The sequence below is a fragment of the Branchiostoma lanceolatum genome, chromosome 7 (assembly GCF_035083965.1).
Source record: "Branchiostoma lanceolatum isolate klBraLanc5 chromosome 7, klBraLanc5.hap2, whole genome shotgun sequence".
Classification (NCBI taxonomy): Eukaryota; Metazoa; Chordata; class Leptocardii; order Amphioxiformes; family Branchiostomatidae; genus Branchiostoma; species Branchiostoma lanceolatum.
Window position 1 is genome coordinate 6,104,857 of NC_089728.1, and position 24,437 is coordinate 6,129,293.

Below are 24,437 nucleotides of genomic sequence, written 5' to 3' on the forward strand. Positions count from 1 at the left end.
CCATTTTTCATGTTATAGGAAAGAAACCGTCATTCCACAAAAATACATTGCTTACCAAATTTTTGGCTGACTGTCATCAGAAATACATGTCTCATCATCAAAGTTTTCCATTTTGTAAATTTCTTGTTACTGACTTTAAAATCTGCATATCTGATTTGCACTGTGCACATATGTAATTTGCATAGTCTTTGTTGGCTGTGCCCTGGATATTGAGACAGAAATGTAGTTTGTAGCTTGTAGGGTGTCACAAGCATGCTGAAGCCAAGTGGTTGAGTGTGGTTGTTGGATGCATGTTTGCAACTATATGTACTAAATAAATGTTCCCGGTAGTAGCATGAATCCATCTTACCTAAACCCTTGTCAGTCTTCAAAATCCTTCTCTACAAAATATCTATTTGCACATCTTATACTGGGGCGGTAGATGCCACAACCCTTAGCCACCCTGCCCCTTGTGTATAAGAAACATAATTTCTTTCATAATTATAGTAAGAAAAAAAAGAAAATAATAATGTGCCATTCCTTGCAATGTAAGAGTTGGAAGTTAGGTTTACACTGCCAGAAAGAGCACGCTATGGTTATCTTATCAATCCACACATCAGAGTTATAAAGATGTCCATACTTATATCACATTAATGTTATTTTACACAATCACAGAATAAGTCTATTTTTCATGTTATAGGAAACAAAACGTTAATCCACAAAAAACACAGACTTTAGTTACAGATGGTGTGGTTTTGTATGTGACACTAAAGAACAGCTCCCCCTGTTGTAGGTCGGAGGAACTGTACAGCAGGGATATAGAGGACGATGAGGTGGCTGATGATGAGCAAGTCTTCATCACGTAAGTTTTCAAGACAACAAAGACTCCTTCATTCTTCCTATGCATTTCTCAATTTGCTTACAAATACAGTAAATGCCTTTGAGTTCACAGTAGTTTATTTTGCGATAAGGAGAAAATGGAGTGTTCGCAATGGTTGTAAATTCATGATTGCGCTATAGTCACATACTGTACAGTAATGGAAGCACCAGTGATTTGAGTTCACATTGAAATGGTCATGAAAACTGCAGCATAACACTGCAAAAATTTAAAGAATTACAGTACTAGACAGGTTAAAGAGGATCCGGATCTGTGGCAAAATTGTTTTGTGGGCCAAGACAGTATCTATGGGCCACCAGTGGCTCATACAGAAGATCTTTATTGACACAACAAAAGCACAGCGACTTTCGTAAGGTCTACTACATACATACATACATACATACACAAATACTGTCTTAGCCCACATGCTGATTTTGCTAGTGTAAGATCTGCTTGGAGATAGTATTTTTGATTACCTTTACTCCATTCATACTTGTAACCATTTCTCTCACATTAGGTTCTTCACGGAGCAGAACAACAGAATTTTCCAGACCCTGCTGGACGTAGCGTCGACGTCGGACCGCACCCTGACGATGGACCACATGCGCAGCATGGGCCTGGACCCCATCAGGGACCGGCAGTTCGTCATGGACCTGGTCGAGCTGCACGGGATTGACGTCATGCTCGTCATCGATAACCCCTGCTGCGGAGTGTAACTTACTAACAGTCGTTAACACTATCGACCCAGTCACATACGTTGTGTGATGTAATAAAAAGAATACTTGTACATCCAAAAATAATTTCATCAGGTTGGTAGAAAATAGGACATTGGAGTTTTCCTTTACACAACCAGTAATGTCTCTCACCTGCTTACCTTTGATGCCTATCACTTGATGACATCTTCCGCAAAGTGCCACGTGCAATTGATACATATAGTTGCAAGAAGCAGCACTCCAGTCAGAAGCTCTGGAAGATGTCTGATAGGTACACAGCTGAGTTTTTATTCAACCTTCATTTCGGTCACCATCTGTAACCTTCTTTAGGACAACTCTGACTGGTTTACTTTGCACTACAGCTACAGTCCCTGCTCACATATGTGCTCCCAAAAATACAGGTGGCTGACAGTCACTGAAATGTTGGGTGAATTACTCACTGACCTGATGAAACTATTCACGGTGGTGCGATTGTCGTATGATCACAACCTGGGGGCATTCTTGAGAAAGTCGTGCACACTTCAGCTGTGTTGTCACAGAAAAGGCTGTCTCAGATCGTTATCGGTGGTGGGTTCTGTCACAGTCTGCTTGGAGGTTCTGGGACATCAAAATTATACAACGTAAAATTACAAATGTGACTGCGCCGTATACCACAACAATTCAATTACTGGTTTTTCAGATTTTTCTCTGGGTGGTGAAAAAAGATGTGCTCTGATTTATAAGACTCAAAATCTGAGTTTGATTTTAAAATACATCATTGCATGAGTCCTAGAATGTTATATTGCTTTCATCGTCATAGATAAAACACTAGAAACAATTGTGCTATAAGCCACAGCCAGAAATTCAATTACTGTCAGTACCCATACTCTTGTGTACATGTACATGTATGACATTGTGTGACCGGTTTTACTTTTTTTTGTCAGGATTCTGAGAAGCAGCTGATTGAATTGTTGAATGCCTTTAAAAACGTAGTATCGAGTTATACCTGAAACAGCGGAAGGGGAGATATTTCAAGCTAATGCATTACTTGTCTAAAAATGGGATGATAATGTTGTATATTAAAATAGTATGGTATTGAAGTATTAACTTTTAAAGGTATGTTGATAATAGGTATTTATGTATAACTTATATGTTTCAAAGAATGCAGTAGTCACAGAAGATGATTAATATCAATCTTTTAATATCTAGTGTCTGTTTGAAGATGTCAAACAACTATGGTATAAAAGCTCCTCCTTTTGAATCAAATCAGAACTACAAGGAAGTACTTTTAAGTTTGTTCTAACAAGAAATGGATATTATCAAGTCATTGAAATTAGTATGTGATACAGACAAGCAGATACTTAGCAAGATTGTCTAATAGCTGTTTGGCATTAAATGCATTTTGAACCATAAGAGGTTCATAGAAGATTGTATGTAATCGTTTGTTTATGTTTTTTCATGTTGTGATCTAGAAATACATTATTATGTTATATTTTAGATTTTAGCACTTAGATTACAAAGATTTCTTAAGTCCTAACACTGAACAATATTTGTAAGTTGCAGTAACGTTCATGTACTATAATACAGTATTGCTCTTGACCATGCAGTATTGAAGGTAGGTATTGGTGCAAAACTTAGCAATTCCCAAAGCAAGTTAGAAGTTTTAATATATCAATGACTTTGGGTCGAGAAGTAGAAGTTGAAAAAGTCATAGTTTCTGACAAAATCTATACTCCAAAGATTATAGATTTTGTGTGTATCCAACTAAAAAGAAATTATTAAGTCATCTAACCTCAAGGTCACTATTTATATGGAAACATACTTTGAGAGCAAGGCTGAGATTTTAACTCTAGAAATTCAGAATTTCTACCAAAGTGTTTTGCTGGTTGAGAATTCTATCCATTCATAATAAATGACTTCCTGGTGTCAAGTAATATTACTTTTACCAACCTAACAAAAGTGACATGTATGTTAACTTAGTACATACAATGTAGCCTTTTGGCACAAAATTTGCATTGGCTTCTATAGGTCAGACTGTTTATAGAAGGTAAAACTAAGAATGACTCGAAAATTACAAAAAACAAATTAGCATCTTTCCCTACAGGCAAAATAGTTTTAAAACCTTTTTAGTCAAAATAGACACAAGGAAATCAAATCAGTCCATATTGATCAAGTGAGGACACAAAAATTGCATTTTGAATTATTAAATTGTGGCAAATTTGGCAAAAATGTACATAAGGTTAGGTAGTGACACAATGTACATATACATGTTGTCAGTTCTCATACATATACTATGAGTGTTTGATGTTTAAGTAATAGATACTACCATAGTGTGTCAAGACCTGTTCGTGCAATATATATGTATTAAATGGTTGAATGTGCATTTTTTTAGCCTAAACGGTGTCACCACTACTAGTATCTCAGATTACATTGCTTCCTTTAAGTTTTCTTCTTTGGGCCAGAGGTGAAAAAGGAGGCTGGCAGAAGGATTGAATAACTTAACAATTTTCTTCATATGTGTATTGTGAAATTTCAGCAATCATATTTAGTAATTTGAATTTGCAGTGAAACTGTCGAAGGCCTACCTCCCCTTTAAACCCAGAACAAACCTTATACTGTATGTGGAATATAGGAGTAGTTTTATTGAATACAGATAGTACATTATCTATAAGGTATCTAAGATTATCTAGGTAAATAATATAGCCAGTTACCATGTATACTGAATGTAAATTTTGGTACCCAAGAAATATAGATATGTTCAAGTGTGTATGTAAATGTTAGATCATTCTGTAAGAAATAAACAAGTCACCAAGAAAGACATGTCAATGAAATATCTTTATTTTACAACTTCTACTTCGGTGGAGTAGAAAAAGATTGTGGCTACTATATTGAGCTCAAAGGGGAATACTTCATTCTTTCAATGTAATGTTTTACCATAGACTGAGGGGGAATTCAAAATGAACCATAGTTGTAGCACATTCAACAGTTCAAATGTAGCGCTCTAGCTCCTCTGCAATGTGATCTGGCAGTAAACAAACATCCACATAGAAATGTTGCAAACACGTCTAGACAAAGAATTGTTTACAAATATAACCAATGGACCTTGAACTTTGACCACAATGCATCACGACTGCTCATGCGCACTAAGAACTGTGAAATGTCTTATTGCCTAGGGCCTATTATGACTTGTCTGATAGGTTGCAAAGGATAGTTCCTTCCATGTACTTAAGTTTCTTCATTTCATAATCAATACAATCTGCTTAAGGAGCACCTCTTCTGTACATGTACAGACAATAGACCTGTATAGCCTTTTGTTGTTAGATTAAGGATTCCAGTCCCCTTAAAAACTTTACAATAGGCCCTCAGTTGGTTACATAGTTGAATCTAAATCAGTCCGGTGAGAATCAGAACTTTGAGGTACTGTATAGGCCCTTAGTTGGTAACACAGTCAAGTCTAAATCAGTCCGGTGAGAATCAGAACTTTTTTAGTACAGGATTACAGGCTCTTACAGGCAGGTACTTGTTGAGGTATTGTATAGGCCCTTAGTTGGTTACAGAGTTAAATCTACATCAGCTCTGAGAATCAGAACTTTTTTAGTACAGGACTACAGGCAAGTAATTGTTGAGGTACTGTATAGGTCCTTAGTTGGTAACACAGTAAGGTCTACATCTGCTCTGTGAGAATCAGAAATTCAGTACTGGCTTTTAGGTAGGTACTTGTCTAGGTACTGCGTAGCTTTCCTGTGTCTAGAGAATTAGAACTTTTTCAGTATAGGTTCTTTGGGTAGGTACTTGTCCAGGTACTGTATAGCTTTCCTGTGTGGGATCATCAGCTGTGGGGCAATGAACGGCTTCGGGAAGTCGTACTCGAAGATCGGCTCAGGCATTTCTGGAAGGCAACAAAATGTATAACAGTCAAGGACTGTAAGTACATGTATACCTACATGTAGCTCCCACATTTCTGCACATACAGAATGTGAATATGAATGGTAAAAGTTCCCCTGATTGAAATTACTGCGGAGTCACCCTAGCTGACACTTTTCTTACAAACTTCAGACAGGATTATATGATAACTATAACAAAACTATGTATCTGCATGATGTGACATCACAAAAAACAGTGGATTGCTCATTCCTTGACAGAGACTGGAGTTGGACAGTCAAACATTTGGTGGAATCCAATGTTGCGTCGGAAATTACAATCCAACGTTGCTTCAGAACAAACAGAAAAGTATACCGGTACTTACTAAGAACATTGCGGAAGGTTTCCCTGACAGACTGGTCCCACTGGCTCTGGAAGAAGTTCAGTCCTGCTGGCGTTAGCTGGTCCTGGCGATCCCGGTAAAACTCAAACATACGGAACGTCCTGCTTCTCAAGCTATGACTAGAAAAGGGATGATAAAAACATTTTAGGAAAAAAATTCTGTAATATTCCATGTGATAGACAAACAAACAATAAAGGAAGGCCCTTACAGCAAAACTTCTCACAGTGCATGTTATTACAAAGTTGTAAACTGAGAAAAGCATTAAACATAACAAAAAGAAGCCACAACCTGTGGTTATATTGAGGAACATGCACACTATACATGTATGGCAGTATAACATCATACTGGCAGTATATAACACTATAACGGCACTACTGTAACAATGTAATGGCAGTATAACATTACAATGGCAGAAAAACATTTCAATAGAAGTTCTGTAACATGACATTGTATATAAGTATCATAACATCATGACGGCTCTATAACATTAGAATTGTACTATAACATTATAATGGCACTACAGCATCATGATGGCACTTGAACATTATACTGGTGCTATGACTTTATAGTGGCAGTACAGTATTACATTATAATGCTTAAAAGCCAGTGCAGCCATATCATAATGGCAGTAAAACACTGTAACTATAATGGTCTTGGCAGCACTGTAATGTGGTAGTACATGTATAATTGTATTACTGTAACATTATAATGACAGTTAAACATTGTATAGACACTATAACACTATAATGGCAGTATAACTTTATACTGAAATGGTCTTATGAAATTCAGGGCACTAGTATTTTTTGGCAATATCACAGGAGTGGAGCCATTTATCAAACTCTTGATAACACCTGGTCCCCTGATTTGTCTCGATGACGTTATGTCCTTGGGAAAGGCACTTCACTCAGGTGGAAATGAGTACCTAGCTTCGGTTAGGATGTTAAATGGAGGTGTTTGAGGAGAGCCACACCTCGAGCACGTAAAAAAAAACACCACGCTTATCAAAAAGAGTAGGGGTCCATCCCAGTGTGAGGATCAAATATATCTGTACAGATATGCAGCTTGTACTGTTCTGTACAAACCTGCTGTGTTTACCAGGTATACAATATACAATCAATCAAACAAACACCTACCATGGTGATGGTCTCTTTTCTGTACTGTAGTCTAGAGGCCCTTCTTGTTTGAACAGGATGAACACAAATCTGTGGTACCCTGTGCCTTGCGGGGGGAAGGGAGGGAAGTACTCGCAAACTGTATCACCTTTACCGATGTCACTACCTGGGATGTTACCTCTGTATGTGGAAATAGAAAAAAATGTGAGAAAAGTGTGGCTGTGTAACATTCTACAAAAATTAGGTTCATTGGTTACAAGCATTGTTTATCTTGTTTATTTCCAATATCTTATGTTTGCATTCAGAGCCAAACAGACAACTTTTTTTATCAAAAGGTTCGCTATAATCTACAGCAATCTCTAGACAAAAAAATGTGCAATATGTGGTCATTAGATTGTGTTAGGATGTCATCATCATCTTCTTGAAAATTTACGTATTCTACAGTTTTTGCAAACAGCACCATCATAGGTTGTCTTTTTATTCTAGCGAATGCATCAATCATTGAGTAAGGCCACATCTACTTACACAAACCAGTGGAGATACTCGGCTTGATTGTCTCTGAGATGCCCATCTGAAACAGAAGAAAGTCATTTTGTATGACTGAGTGACTCATCCAACAAATCTCTATAGTAAAGAAATTACACTCCTCAAAGGTTTGTTTCTAGACCCACCAGACAACTCAATTGTAAATGGGAAAACATATTGGTTGCACACAAAGGTTATATCAGAATGGTGCTTCTTCTATGTTTTTAACATCTAAGGGTTAGGTTAAAAGTCCTAGTAGCCTGACTAAATCGCAGTTCCTAGCGGCCGGCCTGACGGAGGAGGTCATTGACCTCTGATAGCGAGAGCTTGTGTAAACAGGCTAGGCTAAAAGTAGTTCCAATGTTACGATACCTGGATTTGTCAGGATGAGAGTCCACAGGGTGTCTTCGTCACTTTCATATTCTACAACTGGAGGTCTGGAGGCCTGTGGAAACAAGTTATATAATTATAACATCTCAATGAAAAAAAATATTGTATTGACATGTCATTTTGTGTATATACATATACTTCTAGATGGCTTATATTATGTGGTGAAAACTGGCAGTGAACTTTCACATTTTGAATATACTTAACAAATACATCAGTTTGATCAACTACATATATCAACTTTTAATCCTATGTGTTCTCTATCTCCGTTCTCTATCTCTGTTCATTTGTTCCTTCATTATTGCATCCATCCATCCATCCATCCATCCATCCATCCATCCATCCATCCATCCATCCATCCATCCATCCATCCATCCACCCATCCATCCATCCATCCATCCATCCATCCCTCCCTCACTACCATGTAGAAACATACCTCTGTAGGGGTGACCACATTCCCGCGGTACACGGGCACCACGTGATCGTCATCGGAGTCGAAGTGCACGTTGGTTACCACGACAGGGTGAAAGTGTGCTCCTTCAAACAAGTCCTTCCAGATATTGTAATGCGTCGCTACGTCTTTCAACTGTTCGTGTCCAAATGACGCCTCCCATTCCTTTTTTACCTCTTCCAGGGGAACTTTTACTGTAAGGGAAAACATATCAACATGTAATAAATCAACTTAAATTTGTTTTTAAGTACAGATCGATTAATGAGCATTCTAGTAGTATTCTCCACTTCTTGAAGTTCTTCCTTGTGAGGATACGTTTAGTCCTGTCTAGGATGGTCTAAGTCTCAAAATGGATGGAATCTTAGATGAACAATTTCTGAAGTAATAATTACTCATACTACAACATAGTATATCTACTTCAATGTTAAATGTACGACGTATACTTAAGAGAAGCTTTACGTATATAAACTAACTGCAAAGGACACCGTCCTGTGAGAGATCCGTATAAAAAAATGAAGCAATATCATATTACACATCTCAGTAATGTAGTATACATTTAGTATACAACACGGAGTATTCCGTATCACCCGCCCGACCGCGGGTAGGATCGCCTGACGGCCATAGGGTGATACGGAATACAACGTACGTGTATTTATTTATGTCATGCCCACCCGAAAAAAAAACACATTTCAATGCGGAAAGCGCCAAAAGTTGAGGGACTGTAACAACAAAACTGTAACAACATTGATTCTAACCTTCAATTCGATATTCAAATTTTTGACAGCGGCGCAACCGACGCGCTCGAAATGCATTCTAAATATTCTATGAAAGCCCTTGTGATATAACTCTAGAACCTCATGTGATACGGATAGTTATCACACGGTCCGGAACACCCGCATCAGGCCCAGGCAATTTAAAATAAATAATTTGTACATGTCTCTTGGGCTGAAACAATGTTGACCTAGTTGCACAGAACACCTTTACAACTATTATAATAAATGTACATGGACAAAACTTACAAGTCCGAAGCCGTGCCGCTCTCTCTAACTCTGCATTCGCCCTGTTCTCGTTGTTCACCTTCCTCTTCAGCTGTCTGAACTTCTTGGACCCTAAGAACCTCTGTACAGGCAGTCCTATATCCACCCCTTGAGAGGGAGGGGGTTCTTCTGAGTAGTACAACTCTTGGGAGATAGGCGAGGTCTTCTCGTGCCACGGGTATTCCTCCTGGTATTTAATCTCGCCCTCTTGGACTGGCTCGGGGTACTGGACGTTAGCCTTAAGTGGGCCAACTGGAGCTGTACAAAGACAAATTTTAAGACATTAAGTTAAGATTGTCATTGGGGGAACTGACAATTCTAAAGGCTATGTATATTTTTATGTATTTTAGGCAATAGAATACACATTAACTTGTAAATCACTTTAGAGTAAAGGTACTACGAATGAAGTCCAAAACTGTCTACACAGTTTTTGTGTTCTGTTTTGTTTTGTTTTATTTGCACTACATTGTAGCAAGGAGGTCAGCATTAACCAGGCACGCTGCCAATGTGTATTACTGTTTTTTTTTTATATGGGAGCCAAATCTATTATCATGATGACTTACATGTGTTCTATGAATTACATGTAACGTTAACGTTAGATCGACGTTTAATTTGTAACGTTACATGTAACGTTATCTACTGAAAGATAGCACTATTAAGGTAATGTCATTAATTGTATAGTACTTTTGTATGCACTGTAATGGCTTCTTTTCGTTTTGTTGTTGTCCGTGCTAAAGTTTAGGTCTATAAATATAATTTATTCCCCCCCCCCCCCCAGACATGGGCAACACTTACCTATTAACGCCTTAGGGCGGTTTTTCTTGCTGAAGAACCGTCTGTTGCACAGATTAAGACAAGCTGGGCTGTGTCTGGAGGAAGAAACGAAGGTATTGAAGACAGGAGCACACCGACTTCCAATCCACAAGGGCGCCGCCATGTTGGTCAGGTCGCCGTCAATCTCGTACCCAGAGTAATGTGTCAAAGTGCTCTGGGTTCAAGAGTTCTCGCGAGCACAAGCGAGAGTTCGTGGGATACTTTTTTTGGCGCTGAATTCAAACAAAGTGTCGTCTGCAAGTCTCTGACGCCATAAACGTTACTATTCCGACGAAGAAATGGTGTTTGACCGCTTCCAATGGATCGCTTGGTATTTTCTGTCGTCACTGATGATTTTTGGTCCGGTTAGGTTTTTGGCCCAAATAACCGATTTCCAAGAAATACAATTTTCATAACTCCTTCTAAACCGTAACGTTACATTATAGAAAGGTGAAATAGAAATGATTAATTTTTGTCCTATCATATGATATGAGAATCAATGTCTTAGGATACAAGACAAATTTTGACCAGAACTTTCTAGTTCAATACAATACCAGTTACTTTGCCAGCATTGAGAAACAAGTCGATTCAGTAAGACAATCTCAGATTCGTTTTCTATTCTTGAAGCTTTCAAATTGTAGCCTGAAATCCATGTTAGCTTAAGTTCGTTTCCTAAGGTCATGAGGCATGAGCTATCAAATAGAAAATGTTCACCATCACTTTCATCCTCAGATGATAAGGGACTTATGTAATCTCCAGGCAGTATCCATGGGCCGAAACAATATCCACTTGCCACCATGGATGCTGCCTTGGTGGACGGGTTTGATTTGATTGATTTATCTGGCTGGCTGTAAAAAAAGTACAGCCAGGGCTACCTAACCAGTCGAAGGCTATTGCAAAGGGCAAGCCTTGGTAACGGAACAATATACAAAATTTAAAGCTAGCACAAAACTAAGGGCATATATGAAACAAAAAAATGCATGAGACTTAAAGCAAACGTTATATACAGAATCGTTAACAAAGCCAAAACTTAGTTGTGTGACTTAACGTTACCTCCCCTTGACGCCGGCGGGTCTGCCTCGTCCACCTTGTCCAGAAGTTCCCGCGTAGTGTATGTAGTCAGCCCCCACCCCCTCAGAACCCCCACGGTGCCCCCTAACTGCCATGCCTCACAGAGGGCCCCTCGCTGCCTCTGCCACCTGGATGAACCACACCGTCTGCCCGTTCCCCTGCCTCTGTGCAGTCACCTGCTGGGGTGCGCCGGCAGTCAGCACCTGATGGGGTGCGCCGGCAGTCGGCACCTGCTGGGGTGCGCCGGCAGTCGGCACCTGCTGGGGTGCGCCGGCAGTCAGCACCTGATGGGGTGCGCCGGTCAGCACCTGATGGGGTGCGTCGGCAGTCAGCACCTGATGGGGTGCGCCGGCAGTCGGCACCTGCTGGGGTGCGCCGGCAGTCGGCACCTGCTGGGGTGCGTCGGCAGTCAGCACCTGCTGGGGTGCGCCGGCAGTCGGCACCTGCTGGGGTGCGCCGGCAGTCGGCACCTGCTGGGGTGCGCCGGCAGTCGGCACCTGCTGGGGTGCGCCGGCAGTCAGCACCTGCTGGGGTGCGCCGGCAGTCGGCACCTGCTGGGGTGCGTCGGCAGTCAGCACCTGCTGGGGTGCGTCGGCAGTCAGCACCTGCTGGGGTGCGCCGGCAGTCAGCACCTGCTGGGGTGCGCCGGCAGTCGGCACCTGCTGGGGTGCGTCGGCAGTCAGCACCTGCTGGGGTGCGCCGGTCAGCACCTGCTGGCGTGCGCCGGCAGTCAGCACCTGCTGGGGTGCGCCGGCAATCAGCACCTGCTGGGGTGCGCCGGCAGTCAGCACCTGCTGGGGTGCGCCGACAGTCAGCACCTGCTGGGGTGCGCCGGCAGTCGGCACCTGCTGGGGTGCGCCAGTCGGCACCTGCTGGGGTGCGCCGGCAGTCGGCACCTGCTGGGGTGCGCCAGTCGGCACCTGCTGGGGTGCGCCGGCAGTCAGCACCTGCTGGGGTGCGCCGGCAGTCAGCACCTGCTGGGGTGCGCCGGCAGTCGGCACCTGCTGGGGTGCGCCAGTCAGCACCTGCTGGGGTGCGCCGGCAGTCGGCACCTGCTGGGGTGCGCCGGCAGTCGGCACCTGCTGGGGTGCGGCAGTCAGCACCTGCTGGGGTGCGCCGGCAGTCGGCACCTGCTGGGGTGCGCCGGCAGTCGGCACCTGCTGGGGTGCGCCAGTCAGCACCTGCTGGGGTGCGCCGGCAGTCAGCACCTGCTGGGGTGCGCCAGTCACATGCAGTAAACCTGTAGGACGACACAGGTGGTTTACTAAGAAACAGTCGGAGTTTTGCCGATCTCACTGGACAAGCGGCGCGTTGTCGGCCTCACTGCGACAGAACGATTTGACAGCACGCTCAACGAATTTCCTTGATGAGAAACGAATCTCTGTACCCTTTGTTGTCATTTTAGTCATACTAGTTTTGCATGATATTCCCATTATAAAGTCATGGGTAACACAAATCTAGTTTAGGACGCAGCGACGCCGCCAACGTGCCGCGGGTCCAGTGCGAGGAGGGCTTTACGAAGAGGTGGAAAATTTTAGCCTGGATACCAATTTATACTGTACCTCGGAAATCAAGCAAAAAACAAAACAAAAACAAAATACGACATGCGCTAATCCCCATGAAGATCTGCTGGTTCGTAAGACAGAAATCTCGAGGATATTACACGCTGTAAGCACCTGCTTGGAGATTAGACAAGTGCCGTTGTTCGAATTCGTGTCGAAAAGGATGAAAGGGGCCGGGAAAACAGAACAACCATGTAAATAACGTGCTCTACTCTCACGTTTCATCCTGACCCGGGCCGAGCCAACCTTCCCATCTTGCCAATCTCCGCCTCACATCCTGTCACTCTACAACATTCAAATAACTGCGAACTCACACCAAGACAAACAAACACGCAGACCGAAAACAATACATCCGTTTTCACGGAGAGAAAATCTAAAAAATCTTCTCACCAGGCATGCCAGGTGGAAATGGTGACCCGACCGAAGTTTCCACTCCTCCAAGAGGATGCACCTTGTTGTTCCGTAACTTCTTAAATGGGATGGGGAAACAACATGCCATCTTGTCAAGGCAACCCCTTTTAACCTTCGATGCTTGAGCACCCATTTCGCTTGTATTTTCTCTCAACTAGACAGTAAATTCACTTTCAAAACTCAGTAATGCAGCCGCTGGTTGGCGTTTACTGATGCCGTGTTCGACTCGACTGTGAACAATGTAGTTTTCGCCATGGCAACTGCCAATGGTAATGATTGTTCGAGAACAATAAATACATGCAGTTTCTATATGGATTGTGCCATTCGTGTTCGATCGGAGGGGTGTGTGTGTTCTTTTTAGGTGATGTATATAGATCTTTGACTAAGGAAGAAGTTGTTACATTTACGGTTCGCTATAGCCCCTAAGTATAGGGAAATGTACATTATTGTGCAGACTGGTGGGGCAGTCAACTGTCGCTCATAAAGGATGAAGTACACTTTCCCGCTAGCGCTGAATTAGAAATAATGTAGAAAAGTTGACATTTTCACATAAGATCTCCATGACTTTTGAGCCGAAATTGTCAGAAAGAGGTAAAACTTTGGTATAATCTGCTGGTCGATAACACACGTCATTTCGGATGGTCACGTTAACCCGGCGGCCCCATGTATGAGGGAGCTTCATGCATAAGCCTCAGCGTCAAACCTCTGCTCGTAAAATAACCCAACACACTTGTCCAGAAGAGTAGTTGAGACCCGGTGTGCTTGGCTAAATACGTGAGCCGTGGCGATGCCGTATTTCACTAATAGCTGACGAACAAGCGTCATGCGTCGCTTACGCAATGTCGCAAAGGTCAATATCAATCTAGGGTCCAAGGGACGCATCATGTGGAAATCAATTTTCACCAAAAAGACATCACTTCCTACGGCCATGTCAGTATATACTGTCACTTCGCAGCATGTTATGAGCGATGTGAACTAAAACTTGAACCACCGAAACCCCTACATCATGATTTTGTCGCTAGATTTGTATCGAATGTATATGAATCGATATGAGTACATGTCTAATACTGCATTATAGAGCGAGTGCGTTTGTTTTGTTTTGTTACACCAGTTTGCTCCTGTCTGGCAAAGCGCCAAGAACAAAATCAACGTATGACTTCACTGAAGTACTAGTATCCGTGTGTGATATACTAGTAACGATTACGGTCAGTCCACCCCATTCCACAAATAACACCAACGTACCCCCTTGTAACAGTCACTGGAGTCCAAGCGCCACAAACTGACCAGTCTAACTGGTCCGAGCCTTTAAGCCTAGCGGTTATGGCATGCGGCCTTTGGGCTGGCGGGCCCGGGTTCGATCCCCGGGAGCCAGGAATCTGTTTCTACTCGCCTCTAGTGTTTCACACTGACCCCCTTCTACCTCACCCCATCACCACAACAGCCGAACTATTCAAACACGCATGCGAATGACACGTCATCCTAGCTACGTCATCCCTTGAACCTCGGAAAGGACACGTCAGCAAGTTTGCTAACGTAAAGCACCCCGCGCGCCCTTTAGGAACTATAGGAGGGCCTGCATGCCCCTTTTACGTAGAGCGTAATCGGCCGTTTTAATTTTACGTAGAGCGTTGCCGACCACTCCATAATATAGCGTAGAGCGTAGGGGGGGCTTTCTGAATTTAGCGTAGAACGTAGGGAGGCTTTCTGAATTTAGCGTATTACGTATCCGGCCCTCCGAATTTAGCGTAGAGCGTTGTCGGGACCCCCCCATGCAGGCCCTCCTATAGGGAACACGGCCGCGCGGGTAGTAAAGCCGAAATTTGCGGAACTATAGCCGTTCACCTTTGCTTGAACTATAACAAACTACAAAAACAGAACTATGTTGGGAAAATCGGGTATTTTCCTGCCCTGTGTCGTGTTGTACGTGCTGAGTTATACTCTGGAATATGTCAGCGGACAGGACTATAGCTACATGTACGTAGACCGAATACTGCACTCGTACGGGAGGCAGCTCCAGTGGACCTGGTGTGTTGACATCAGCGACCAGCTGTCAGTCGCAGAGAGACGGAGGCTGTGTGGCTCTCCGGACGGAGAAATCCAAGGTGAGACCGTTTTAGGCTAAGCGATTCCACTGCAATATCTATATCTATATAGTTAGTAACTGAGAGAACCCGGTTCGAATCTGGGAAGGGCATCCTAGTTGGAGCTGTATTTGTCGTTCGGAAGGGACGTAAACTGGGGGTCCCGTGATCAAGGAGCTGCCTCGGGCACGTTAAAAGGCACTATATGTACAACAGCCTCATTACTATACTCAGATGGGTACCTACTGGCTGTACTTCAGAGGAATGATAATAATGATATCGGACGTGATATCTATATACAGTATCTGTATCAATCTATATCTACGTATCTAACCTCCATTGACATTCATCCGCCGGGTTACAATACATTCGCCACTTTGAAAAACAGTCGTGTTTAAGAGATTTCTAGTGCAGTACCTCTCAGGCATGCACAGTTTAGATGTACTGGAGTGCATTGTGCTTGCGGTGTCGCATTGGAGATCTCATCAGACGCATATTTTTCAGGGTTTCGTATATATGTGACCCGGTGGAATTGTATCTACATGTATTTATGACTATCTATCTATATCTATATATCTATATCTATATCGATATATATATAGAGAGAGACTAGTTCAGTTAAATACTTTATCGGCTACTATGGACTTCGTATACCCGCGACGCAAGTAACCTTTGAAATGCAGTCCACGGTGTATTGGTTTCGCTCATGACGTCATCCCATCATGCTTCGCGGCGCTAAGGCCACGTCAGGACTTTACGTCTTTGCAGTCTATGAATGCTCAAAGTACAATAGCAACGCGCTGCAACGTATCGTATGGGATATTGTAGGGGGTTTATAGGGTGTTACAGCGAGGGTTACAGTAGCACGGTGGTGAATTGTGGGGTACACCATAAGGAGACTTATCGAAGGGGAATACTACCGGGAGTATACTAAAAGTTTAGGGCAAAGGCGTCCTATCCGTGATGAACTACTGAAAAAAGCATGAAAAGTGATGTAAACAATGCCTCAGGCAGTGCAACGACAAAGTAACGTATGTACCAATAGCTATACAGCGCCATAGCACCTACAATAGCTTATTACTACGTCCCCCCCCCTCCCATTCTATATAGTGATATGCACAAAGGTGACCTTCCCAACTGATCCATCGTGCTAGTGTGCCGCTAGCAAGTAACGGGTGCTTGAACCCTCAAGTACTAAATCTCGTTACATGGAACCTGGATTCCATAGCATGAAAGGTTTAGTACCGGATAGAAAAGAGGCAAATTTAGGTCATTGCTTCACCCAAAGGGATTGTTTGTTTTTTTTCTTGTCTGGCTGTGTGTCTCTCTCTGTGGGCGCGCGTGCGTGCGTGCGTGCGTGCGTGCGTGTGTGCGTGCGTGCGTGTGTACTTGAAGGGTCGAAAAGCAGTATGGGTACAGCGGTGAAGTCTGCCATCTCTGCAGATCTGATTCGCTTCATGCAGTTTCCGTCGCAAACTCTGTTTTTACAGATCGATAGAAAATATTGATTGATAGATCAACGAGTGTACAGATTCAATTATACTCGAGAAGAGCTTTTCCCAACAGAACAGCCATGGTTTACGTACACGAGTAATCTACGGTGTCGACGTGGCCACAGAAATTAATTCACTTACTCAACGTTAACCGACCTGTGGTTTTGTGAATTTAAAAACCGTAAAATCATACCTGAGTACGAGAGTTTACTTTCTGGGGATGGAAAATGACCGGGACTCGAGCTCAAGTGGCAAAGTTGGTATGTACAGAGTTGCTTCCCGATTTACGTTTGAGTTTTGTAACTCTTTTGTTTGTCAACGACGGTAACAAACCATAATCAACTGCAGGTCATTTCACGAACATTTCAACGTGTTTTGACGTCAGGTGAGTGAGAGGATTTTGAAGCAACCCTCAGATAAAACACTTTTTTTAAGTACCATATTCACTTTCCGAACCTTGACACAGATACGGGTGTCTTCGAAAGTGATTATTGCATCATTTCTACATACTGAATTTCGCCGCTATTCCGACAGAGAACAAATGTGTTATATGCTCCAAATGCAAGAAAATCAAGTACTTGTGGCAAGTCCACATTTGTATAATACTTAAAAGTAGGCTTACATGCCACTTTAAAGCCCCGTCGTCCATTTCACAGTGAATGGTACACCGCGGCCGGATATAACTCTGCCCCCTTTGGGGCTTGAACGACCTTTTAAAGATAAATGTATTCAGCCACATCATCTTTTGTGAGATCGATGAGATTTAAAAGAGATAAAACAAACAGCACTTGTATTACTTTTAAGTTAGACATCAAAATATTTTATTGACGGTTTTAGATGTGTACTACACGTCTACAGTGCCTTGCCTTGTTTTGTTTCCTCTTCTCTGCCAGGTTTGGAACTCAGTTTTGATTTCTTGCTTGTCAGTCCAAGCTAAACCCCTGACTAGATTGTAGCCGGGTACATTTTGATAGGGGACACCGTTGCACTGTAGGCTGCTCGATTTAGAGTTGGACTTATTAGTTCTTAAACTTAATTTCTTGTATCTATGACTTACTTGCATGCTCTCATTCATTTGTTTCGACTAGTAGATTCCGATACGGGTCTCTGTCTGACCCCTACACATTCTATCTATTTCTTGAAACTGTTTTTAACTTAAACACGTCATGCTTTCCTCTCAGTGGACCACGAAGACGTGCGGGTGGAGATGGCGGAGTTTTGGCGGGAACAGTCGCACGACGGCTCGCTGCAGGAGATGATGTTGGACGAGAACGCCGACGAACTGGACCAAGAGGAGCGACCGGAAATACTCGCCATGCTACCGGACCTCGCCAGGAAACGTGTGTTGGAGCTCGGTGCTGGCATTGGGTAAGGCATGATCTGTGTGTATGTGTGTGCGTGTGTGTGTGTATGTGTGTATGTATGTGCGTGTGTGTGCGCGCGTGCGTGCGTGTGCATGTGTGTTTGTGTGTGTGTGATTAGGATAACTCGAGAAGTTCTGCACTGTTGACCTTTCTGTTGTGGGTAGGTGATGGCAGAGCAAAGGACCATGATATGGGCGAATACGGGCCCCTTAGCGGCTTTCTATGGTACTGCAGCAGGTTTTGACATCTCGTGTTCTGGTTCATGATGCCGTGATTGTGATGATTTGCTGGCGGCTTTTTTATGACCTGATTCCTGTCCAATCGAGACTAAAATCATCATTGTTCTATTCCCAAGTCGTTTCACACCGAGTCTTGCCAAGCAAGCTGATCACGTGACGGCGGTAGATTTCGTGGAATCCTTCATCAGGAAAAACGAAGAGACGAACGGACACCTGGGTAATATAGCCTTCCTTCCGGCTGACGTCACACGTTTGGAGCTGCCATCGGAAAGGTAACGTTAAAGTGCCAGTGAGATTAAATTTACACCGATGTTCATGTAAAAGTCTGTGGCATCCGATTACTACCGGGGCTCCTAGACTAAAATGACTAAAGGGCACTACACTCGCTAGTCGCTACCTTAGTGCAGGAGCCCTGGTAGTACTAAAAAGTAATCGACTGGCACCCAGGTTAGTAAAAGTTTGTAGCCTGGTAGCCAAACCTATTAAAGCTTCCGCAAATAGAGGACGGAAGAGACTCGGGAGCTATAATATGTTTGGATACCAGGCTAAAAGTTTGGTCTTTTCTGTAAATATCGAACATCTATGTGTATACTATGTGCTCTACCTTGGTGGGGAAAAATTAACTACAGGCCGTGACGTCACAGAAAGAATTTCACATTAGCTGGTATGGCTGTCTATGGGAATAACATACATTTGATGTCAACAGATAAGTGTTCTTTGGAATTACCAAGTCTTCCTTTCATTTATTCATTTATTCATTCATTCATTCATTCCAATTTTCTTCCTCCTACTGGCCTGATTGTAATCTGATCACCTAACTGCCACCCAGTATCCAAATGCGTTTCCATCACCAATCCGTTTGACGTGTCCCCCTAGCGTCGACGTCGTGTTCTCCAACTGGCTGATGATGTACCTTGCGGACGAAGAGGTCTCTGCACTTGCCGACAAAGTCCTGTCTTGGCTGACCGATGGCGGTTACTTCTTCTTCAGAGAATCCTGCTTCCAAAAGTCCGGTAAGGGATCACCCGGCTTTGGTCAGATATTGGTTGAGAAGATCTTAACCTTTTCTGACTACCATGTTCTTTTATCACAGCTGGATGGCGGAAAAATAACGGGGTTGCCTGAAAACGTCATGATGTCCCCTTTCCATATCTGTTGGGAGATGAAACAATCCTTTGGTCACAATTGGCGTTGGATACTGTGTTTGTAAGGCGTTGCCAAAAAATATTTAGGCGTACCGTGAAAATGTTTTGGTTAACGTCACCTTGATCTTGACAAGCGATAGCGTCGTTTTATGGCAGCACATTTAGATTTGAAAAGGCCAGCAATGATTTTTATCAACACGTTTTCTCATGGTTCCAGCTCTACTTGTAAAGGAGATTACGATTTACATAAGAAGACGAAGCAGTGCGCAAAGAATTCAAAGGCCCTTGATATTACAAGTATCTGTGACCCTGAATAAAAATCATAGATAAAACAGTGTAGGGCCTAGACCTACATTTGCTGGCCATATTGACCGTTTCTTTTCTGGGTATTATTACATACAGGTTAAGAGCATATGTTGTGATAGTTTGCCACGGTGGTTGTAACAGGGAATAAAAAAGCGTTGTAACAACAGGGAAGAAGAAATGTTGTGAAGATATGTCGTTGTAATCGTAATAAGGAATAAGAAACGATGTAATGATATGTAAATAGGTTGTAACTAAGCGCTGTACTGATTTATCACTGGTAGTAGTACATGTAGTAATAGTAGAACCTTTATTTTGAATAAGAAGCGATGAGATGATATGTCAGCGTGGTCATAACTAATTAAACATTGTAACTATGCATTTGTTTGTAACAGGGAATAAGAAGCGTTCCTTCAACCCCACCTTCTACCGCTGCCCGGCGGACTACAGCGCCATATTCTCAGCTGTGACACAGGACGCCCAGTACGTTTACGAGGAACAGTTCGCCGGACGAGCCGTGAAAACCTACATTAAGGTACGGCAGTAATCCATACATTATGGGCACCGTTAGAGTAAACTTCGATCCAATTTGGTGTAAAGCGTTGTGTAATATTGCAACTGACCATAGGCCACCACACTGTGGCTATTCAAACCTTAAAGATACTGCCAAAAAGGACTTAGGTATGGGCCTATGGAAACACTTCAAAACGTTTTTTGCGTTTCGGCGCATACGCGCCGGAACGCATTGTCCTGGCTTTTACCTTCAAGCAAGGACCAGGGAAGCAGGGAAGCTTGGTTCAACACTGTGTCGCACACAATAAGACCTTATATGGCAATACGTTCTCAAATCCTTGTATAGCCGTTGCCTTATATGGCAAGAGAGCACGAAAAGGCAGGCACGCTAGATTTGCATGTGACACAGGACGGCGACCGCATGTAACTGCTACAACTGTTCGGAAATATCATTGCATTGTGGTTTCGGACTTTGATATCCTGAAAAATGACCATATTACATCTATTCCACAAGATTACAGAAGAAAAAAAATGATTTCGTCAAGAAAACGAGCAAAAATCGGCATAAATGATAGCATATAGTGAGGTTATAGCATTACGTCCAAAGTATGTAAATACGTACCGCAGCTTGGCCGATCTGGCAACGCGAAGCACTTCGGACCCAGAAGATCCGGGTTCGTGTCCGTGCATGAATTTTTTTTTCTTTTTAGATATTGAATATCAAAAATATATATTGATATTATATTAATCTATCAATATCATATTTATGAATATCATTTTTTCATTAATAAATAAAGAAATATTTTATATTTGTTATTTTTAAATATTCATTTAATATATACAAGGCCTTTGTCTTATGAACAGGACTTCATAGATTCCAAACCCGGCATTCGAATTTTTCTGTTCATTGTAATGGAAAATACCGTGCAGCGGCTCCTATGCGCGGTAAGATGATTCTTGCAAAACACTCGCCACTAAACTTCTATCCCCGATGTAAACAGAGGCTCTTGATGTTGTTTGCAAAACAGCGATTCTTTGTTACAGTAGCAAATGCTCCATTGTTCAGTATCGACTTCATTCAGACAACACGGACGTGGAAAGTGGCGCCCCTCGGCACAAAACTATGGGAATTTTCATGAATTTTAGCAAAATTACCCAGGAAAATAAGGAAGAAATGTTGTAAATGCGGAAACCAGAATAATACGGATGAGGTAGCTGTTGATTTGTTTGACATTTGGTAGTCATTTTAGATAGAACCTTAGCTGTTATGAACTTCTATTTCACTTAATTACCATAGTGCTGATGATTCAATGGTGCTTTTTCAAATTTTATGTTTTATTGCGTGCCATGTACATAATTACATTGATAGCTTTTATAATGAGCCTATTATACATTTTACAAATAAGCACAAGTTGTAGGCCAAGACCAGCTTTTTCAAAAGCACTTAAGTTAAGTGACGTAACTTCAAAATTGCTTTCCCCAATCTGCCTTTCTCTATTAAAACAGTACTCATTTCCCAAAATGACAATTTTTCTTATAGACTGAACAGCCCTTGAGTGACTTCCTCTGGCAGATTTTACTTCAAGTAAAGGGAAAAGACAATTCACACTTATAAACGTAGCCGAAACGCCAGCTTTTTTTAAAAGCTCTTGTTTTTTATTTATTCATTTAAAAATGAGATCATTTCCCAACAAATGCTGCATTAAAATAGGGTTATACTGAACAATTTGGTGATGCTCCCACGACTTACGATATGATATACTGTATACAGACAAATAACAGAGCATAATGAAATATAACGCTAACATTAGATTTATACCAATACGGGGCAAGGGGTTGTTATGCATATGAAAAAAAAAATCATTATAGCTTTGCAATCTGACATCAAGCTAGCAGAGCCTTGCCCGCGGCCTTTTCATTAGGTTTTACAGAGGCTCTGTTGAACCGGGCTATATAAAGGCTTCCACTTTCGTAGGCCTGGCCTCTGACCAGTTGTCTTCCAATCAGAGAATCGCCTGAATGTTTTCTTTAGATAAAGCCGATTCTCTGATTGGGTGACAGCTGACTAGAGGTGGAAACCTCAGCCCGGTTTAGCAGTCTCTTCAAGGTTTATTGTATAGGCCGCGGTCGAGGCTCTTCGTAGGCTCAGTGTTTCTTATCAGATTGCAAACATATGAAGACGTCTCTCCAAGGTACTGAAGTAGTATACTGTAGGGGCCACGGGCGAGGATCTGCGTAGGAGAATGGTAATGAACAACTATTAAGACACGGCTTGAACTTTTCATGCATATTTCACTCCTGTTTCTGCAGCGCAAGAATAACGAGAACCAGCTCTGTTGGCTGCTGAGGAAAGTCCGCCGGGATCGTTCGGATGAAGTGAAGTGATATCAACTATCGCTGTCTGATGAGGCCTCCGTGTACATATAAAACCCCTATGTGGGAGCTTACTGTAAATGTATACAGATTAATTCTGAAGGGGCTTCTATCCGGAAAAAAGTTGATTTATGATGGACCACTCTAACCCGACCCCAGAGCTTGAGTGCGTCCAATTTTTTATACCAATTTGGTCCCAAAAGATGGTCGGAATTGAAAACAATCATTACGATTCTTGGTCGTCCTCGATACCGAAGACGACCTTTGTTCTCATCACCCGGGGGTTGTGAGGTGGTTGGACCTCATGTGACTTCGGACACCACAGTATTCAATACACAGACGCAGCCACGTTGTATATCGGCGGTCCATTGTCAGTACTACTGTGAATCCCGTCCTGTGGCGTCTGATCCTGCTCTAGATTCGAGTGCCCTCGGCCTCCTAGTTGATCTATCAGCAGCCGATAACCCCAGTTGGGAGGGTTGCATGCCGAACCATGTCATCACAATCTGCTACAATGTAGATGAGATGATAATGAAAATAAATCCAATCTTCGGGCTGGCGAGATAGCCAAGAATTTAAGAATCCAAGACGTACAACGGCTTATGATATAGTTTTGCTACAAAACGACAGGCTGTTTGTGATGATCTTAATTCGCTATTTCTGATTCATTGATACATTATTCCAGCTCCCGTAAATAACGTGTTTTCAATCGTTACTGACACGGTTGTGTCATGACGTGATTTGAATGTGCTGTTATCATTCAGCTGACCTAAATTTCCTCTGAGCTTAGTCCTTGATAGAAGGTCGTCTGCAAAACCAAATCTAGCATACAGTGCCTGTCTAGCTAGCATCCTATAAATAATCTTTGTTAATTGGACAAATGACTTTTTGTGTCCCTGACATATAATAATCTTCAAGCAGATCTCCACAGAGCTAAAATAATATCAGCCAGCTAGAATCTCCTTAGCCACCATAGATAATCCCAAGGAGGATAAGATATCTGATTTTAACCTCCTTGATTATCCCGGACACACGGTCGACGAGCTTTAGCTGTACTTCTTGATCGCCAGAAGGTCATCGAATTTTAAAATCGCCATGTTCGAACGTATTTTTCACCTGTAAATCTACCCCATTACATCGGATGGGGCCGAGCTGACGATCTACCCACCACCAGGCCTTCCTACGGGGGTACAGATCGTAGAAGTCGGCAAAAAAAGGGAATAATTTGCCAGGAAATCCCGTCCACGGGAAGGTTAACATTTGATTTTCCCCTGACTGCGCGGCCGGCCAAACCCTCTGGTGACCAAACTTCCATTCTCTTCCCTAAAGCCAGCGTAGTTAGTCTGGTAGAAAATCGCGCGATGGTCGAGGGCACCGACCGTAAAACTGCTGAAAAGGTTGACAGCTCACCGACTCATCGATATTCCTGCTTTGTGACACGGACATAAGCGTCCAACTGTTTGCTTGGCTAGGCATGTCTGCTAGTTGTCCATCGACAGCATTTCGTTGGCGAATCATTATTGACTGAGTGATCAATACATTAGCAGAGGTACATGTAAGTAGGTTGCATCTGCATCTGGAATGCGCGCCATGGGACCACCGGGCATCGCACGCTTGAGCTGGTTACGATATTGGTACATATGGGTTCGCTTTGGGGCGCTCCTGATACTCGTCAATGGCAGAGTCAAACCTGTACCTGGTGACCACTTCTTCAAAAGGACCACCTGGCCATAGTTGTTTGGGTG

General features: G+C 42.7%; 3 protein-coding genes across 4 annotated transcripts in view; 2 read left to right on the top strand and 1 right to left on the bottom strand.

Annotated features, from left to right (window-relative positions):
- The window catches only part of LOC136438849 (DENN domain-containing protein 11-like), a 25,232-nt gene extending 20,864 nt beyond the window's left edge, over nucleotides 1-4,368 (top strand). For both annotated transcript variants that reach the window (XM_066433854.1, XM_066433855.1), the window contains 2 exons: nucleotides 773-841; nucleotides 1,374-4,368. In XM_066433854.1, coding sequence (XP_066289951.1) covers nucleotides 773-841; nucleotides 1,374-1,572 — 268 coding nt within the window. In that variant the 3' untranslated portion in view covers nucleotides 1,573-4,368. The remainder of the gene's footprint in view (nucleotides 1-772; nucleotides 842-1,373) is intronic.
- On the bottom strand, nucleotides 4,365-10,311 carry LOC136438850 (large ribosomal subunit protein mL38-like). Its single transcript, XM_066433857.1, has 9 exons — nucleotides 10,120-10,311; nucleotides 9,307-9,582; nucleotides 8,273-8,481; nucleotides 7,822-7,894; nucleotides 7,450-7,495; nucleotides 6,946-7,104; nucleotides 5,795-5,931; nucleotides 5,306-5,437; nucleotides 4,365-5,234 (listed from the first exon to the last, which is right to left on the bottom strand). Coding segments are annotated over exons 1-9 (1,176 nt in total). The 5' UTR covers nucleotides 10,262-10,311; the 3' UTR covers nucleotides 4,365-5,232.
- A 4,657-nt stretch (nucleotides 10,312-14,968) lies between these two features.
- Nucleotides 14,969-23,266, top strand: LOC136438857 (uncharacterized). Its single transcript, XM_066433864.1, has 6 exons — nucleotides 14,969-15,283; nucleotides 17,937-18,123; nucleotides 18,475-18,630; nucleotides 19,235-19,371; nucleotides 20,202-20,341; nucleotides 22,630-23,266. The coding sequence occupies exons 1-6, from the start codon at nucleotides 15,061-15,063 to the stop codon at nucleotides 22,702-22,704; spliced, it is 918 nt and encodes a 305-aa protein (XP_066289961.1). The 5' UTR covers nucleotides 14,969-15,060; the 3' UTR covers nucleotides 22,705-23,266.
- Nucleotides 23,267-24,437: the final 1,171 nt, after the last annotated feature.

What these genes read in the sequence shown, in the direction of transcription:
- LOC136438850 (XM_066433857.1), bottom strand. Translation starts at nt 10,261, where the DNA reads ATGGCGGCGCCCTTGTGGATTGGAAGTCGGTGTGCTCCTGTCTTCAAT. An exon ending in ATGTGGTCACCCCTACAGAG is followed by an intron (nt 7,895 to 8,272) that starts GTATGTTTCTAC and finishes TTGTTTCCACAG; the next exon opens with GCCTCCAGACCTCCAGTTGT. An exon ending in GAGTATCTCCACTGGTTTGT is followed by an intron (nt 7,105 to 7,449) that starts GTAAGTAGATGT and finishes TTCCACATACAG; the next exon opens with AGGTAACATCCCAGGTAGTG.
- LOC136438857 (XM_066433864.1), top strand. Translation starts at nt 15,061, where the DNA reads ATGTTGGGAAAATCGGGTATTTTCCTGCCCTGTGTCGTGTTGTACGTG. An exon ending in TTGGAGCTGCCATCGGAAAG is followed by an intron (nt 18,631 to 19,234) that starts GTAACGTTAAAG and finishes GTGTCCCCCTAG; the next exon opens with CGTCGACGTCGTGTTCTCCA. An exon ending in CCGTGAAAACCTACATTAAG is followed by an intron (nt 20,342 to 22,629) that starts GTACGGCAGTAA and finishes CTGTTTCTGCAG; the next exon opens with CGCAAGAATAACGAGAACCA.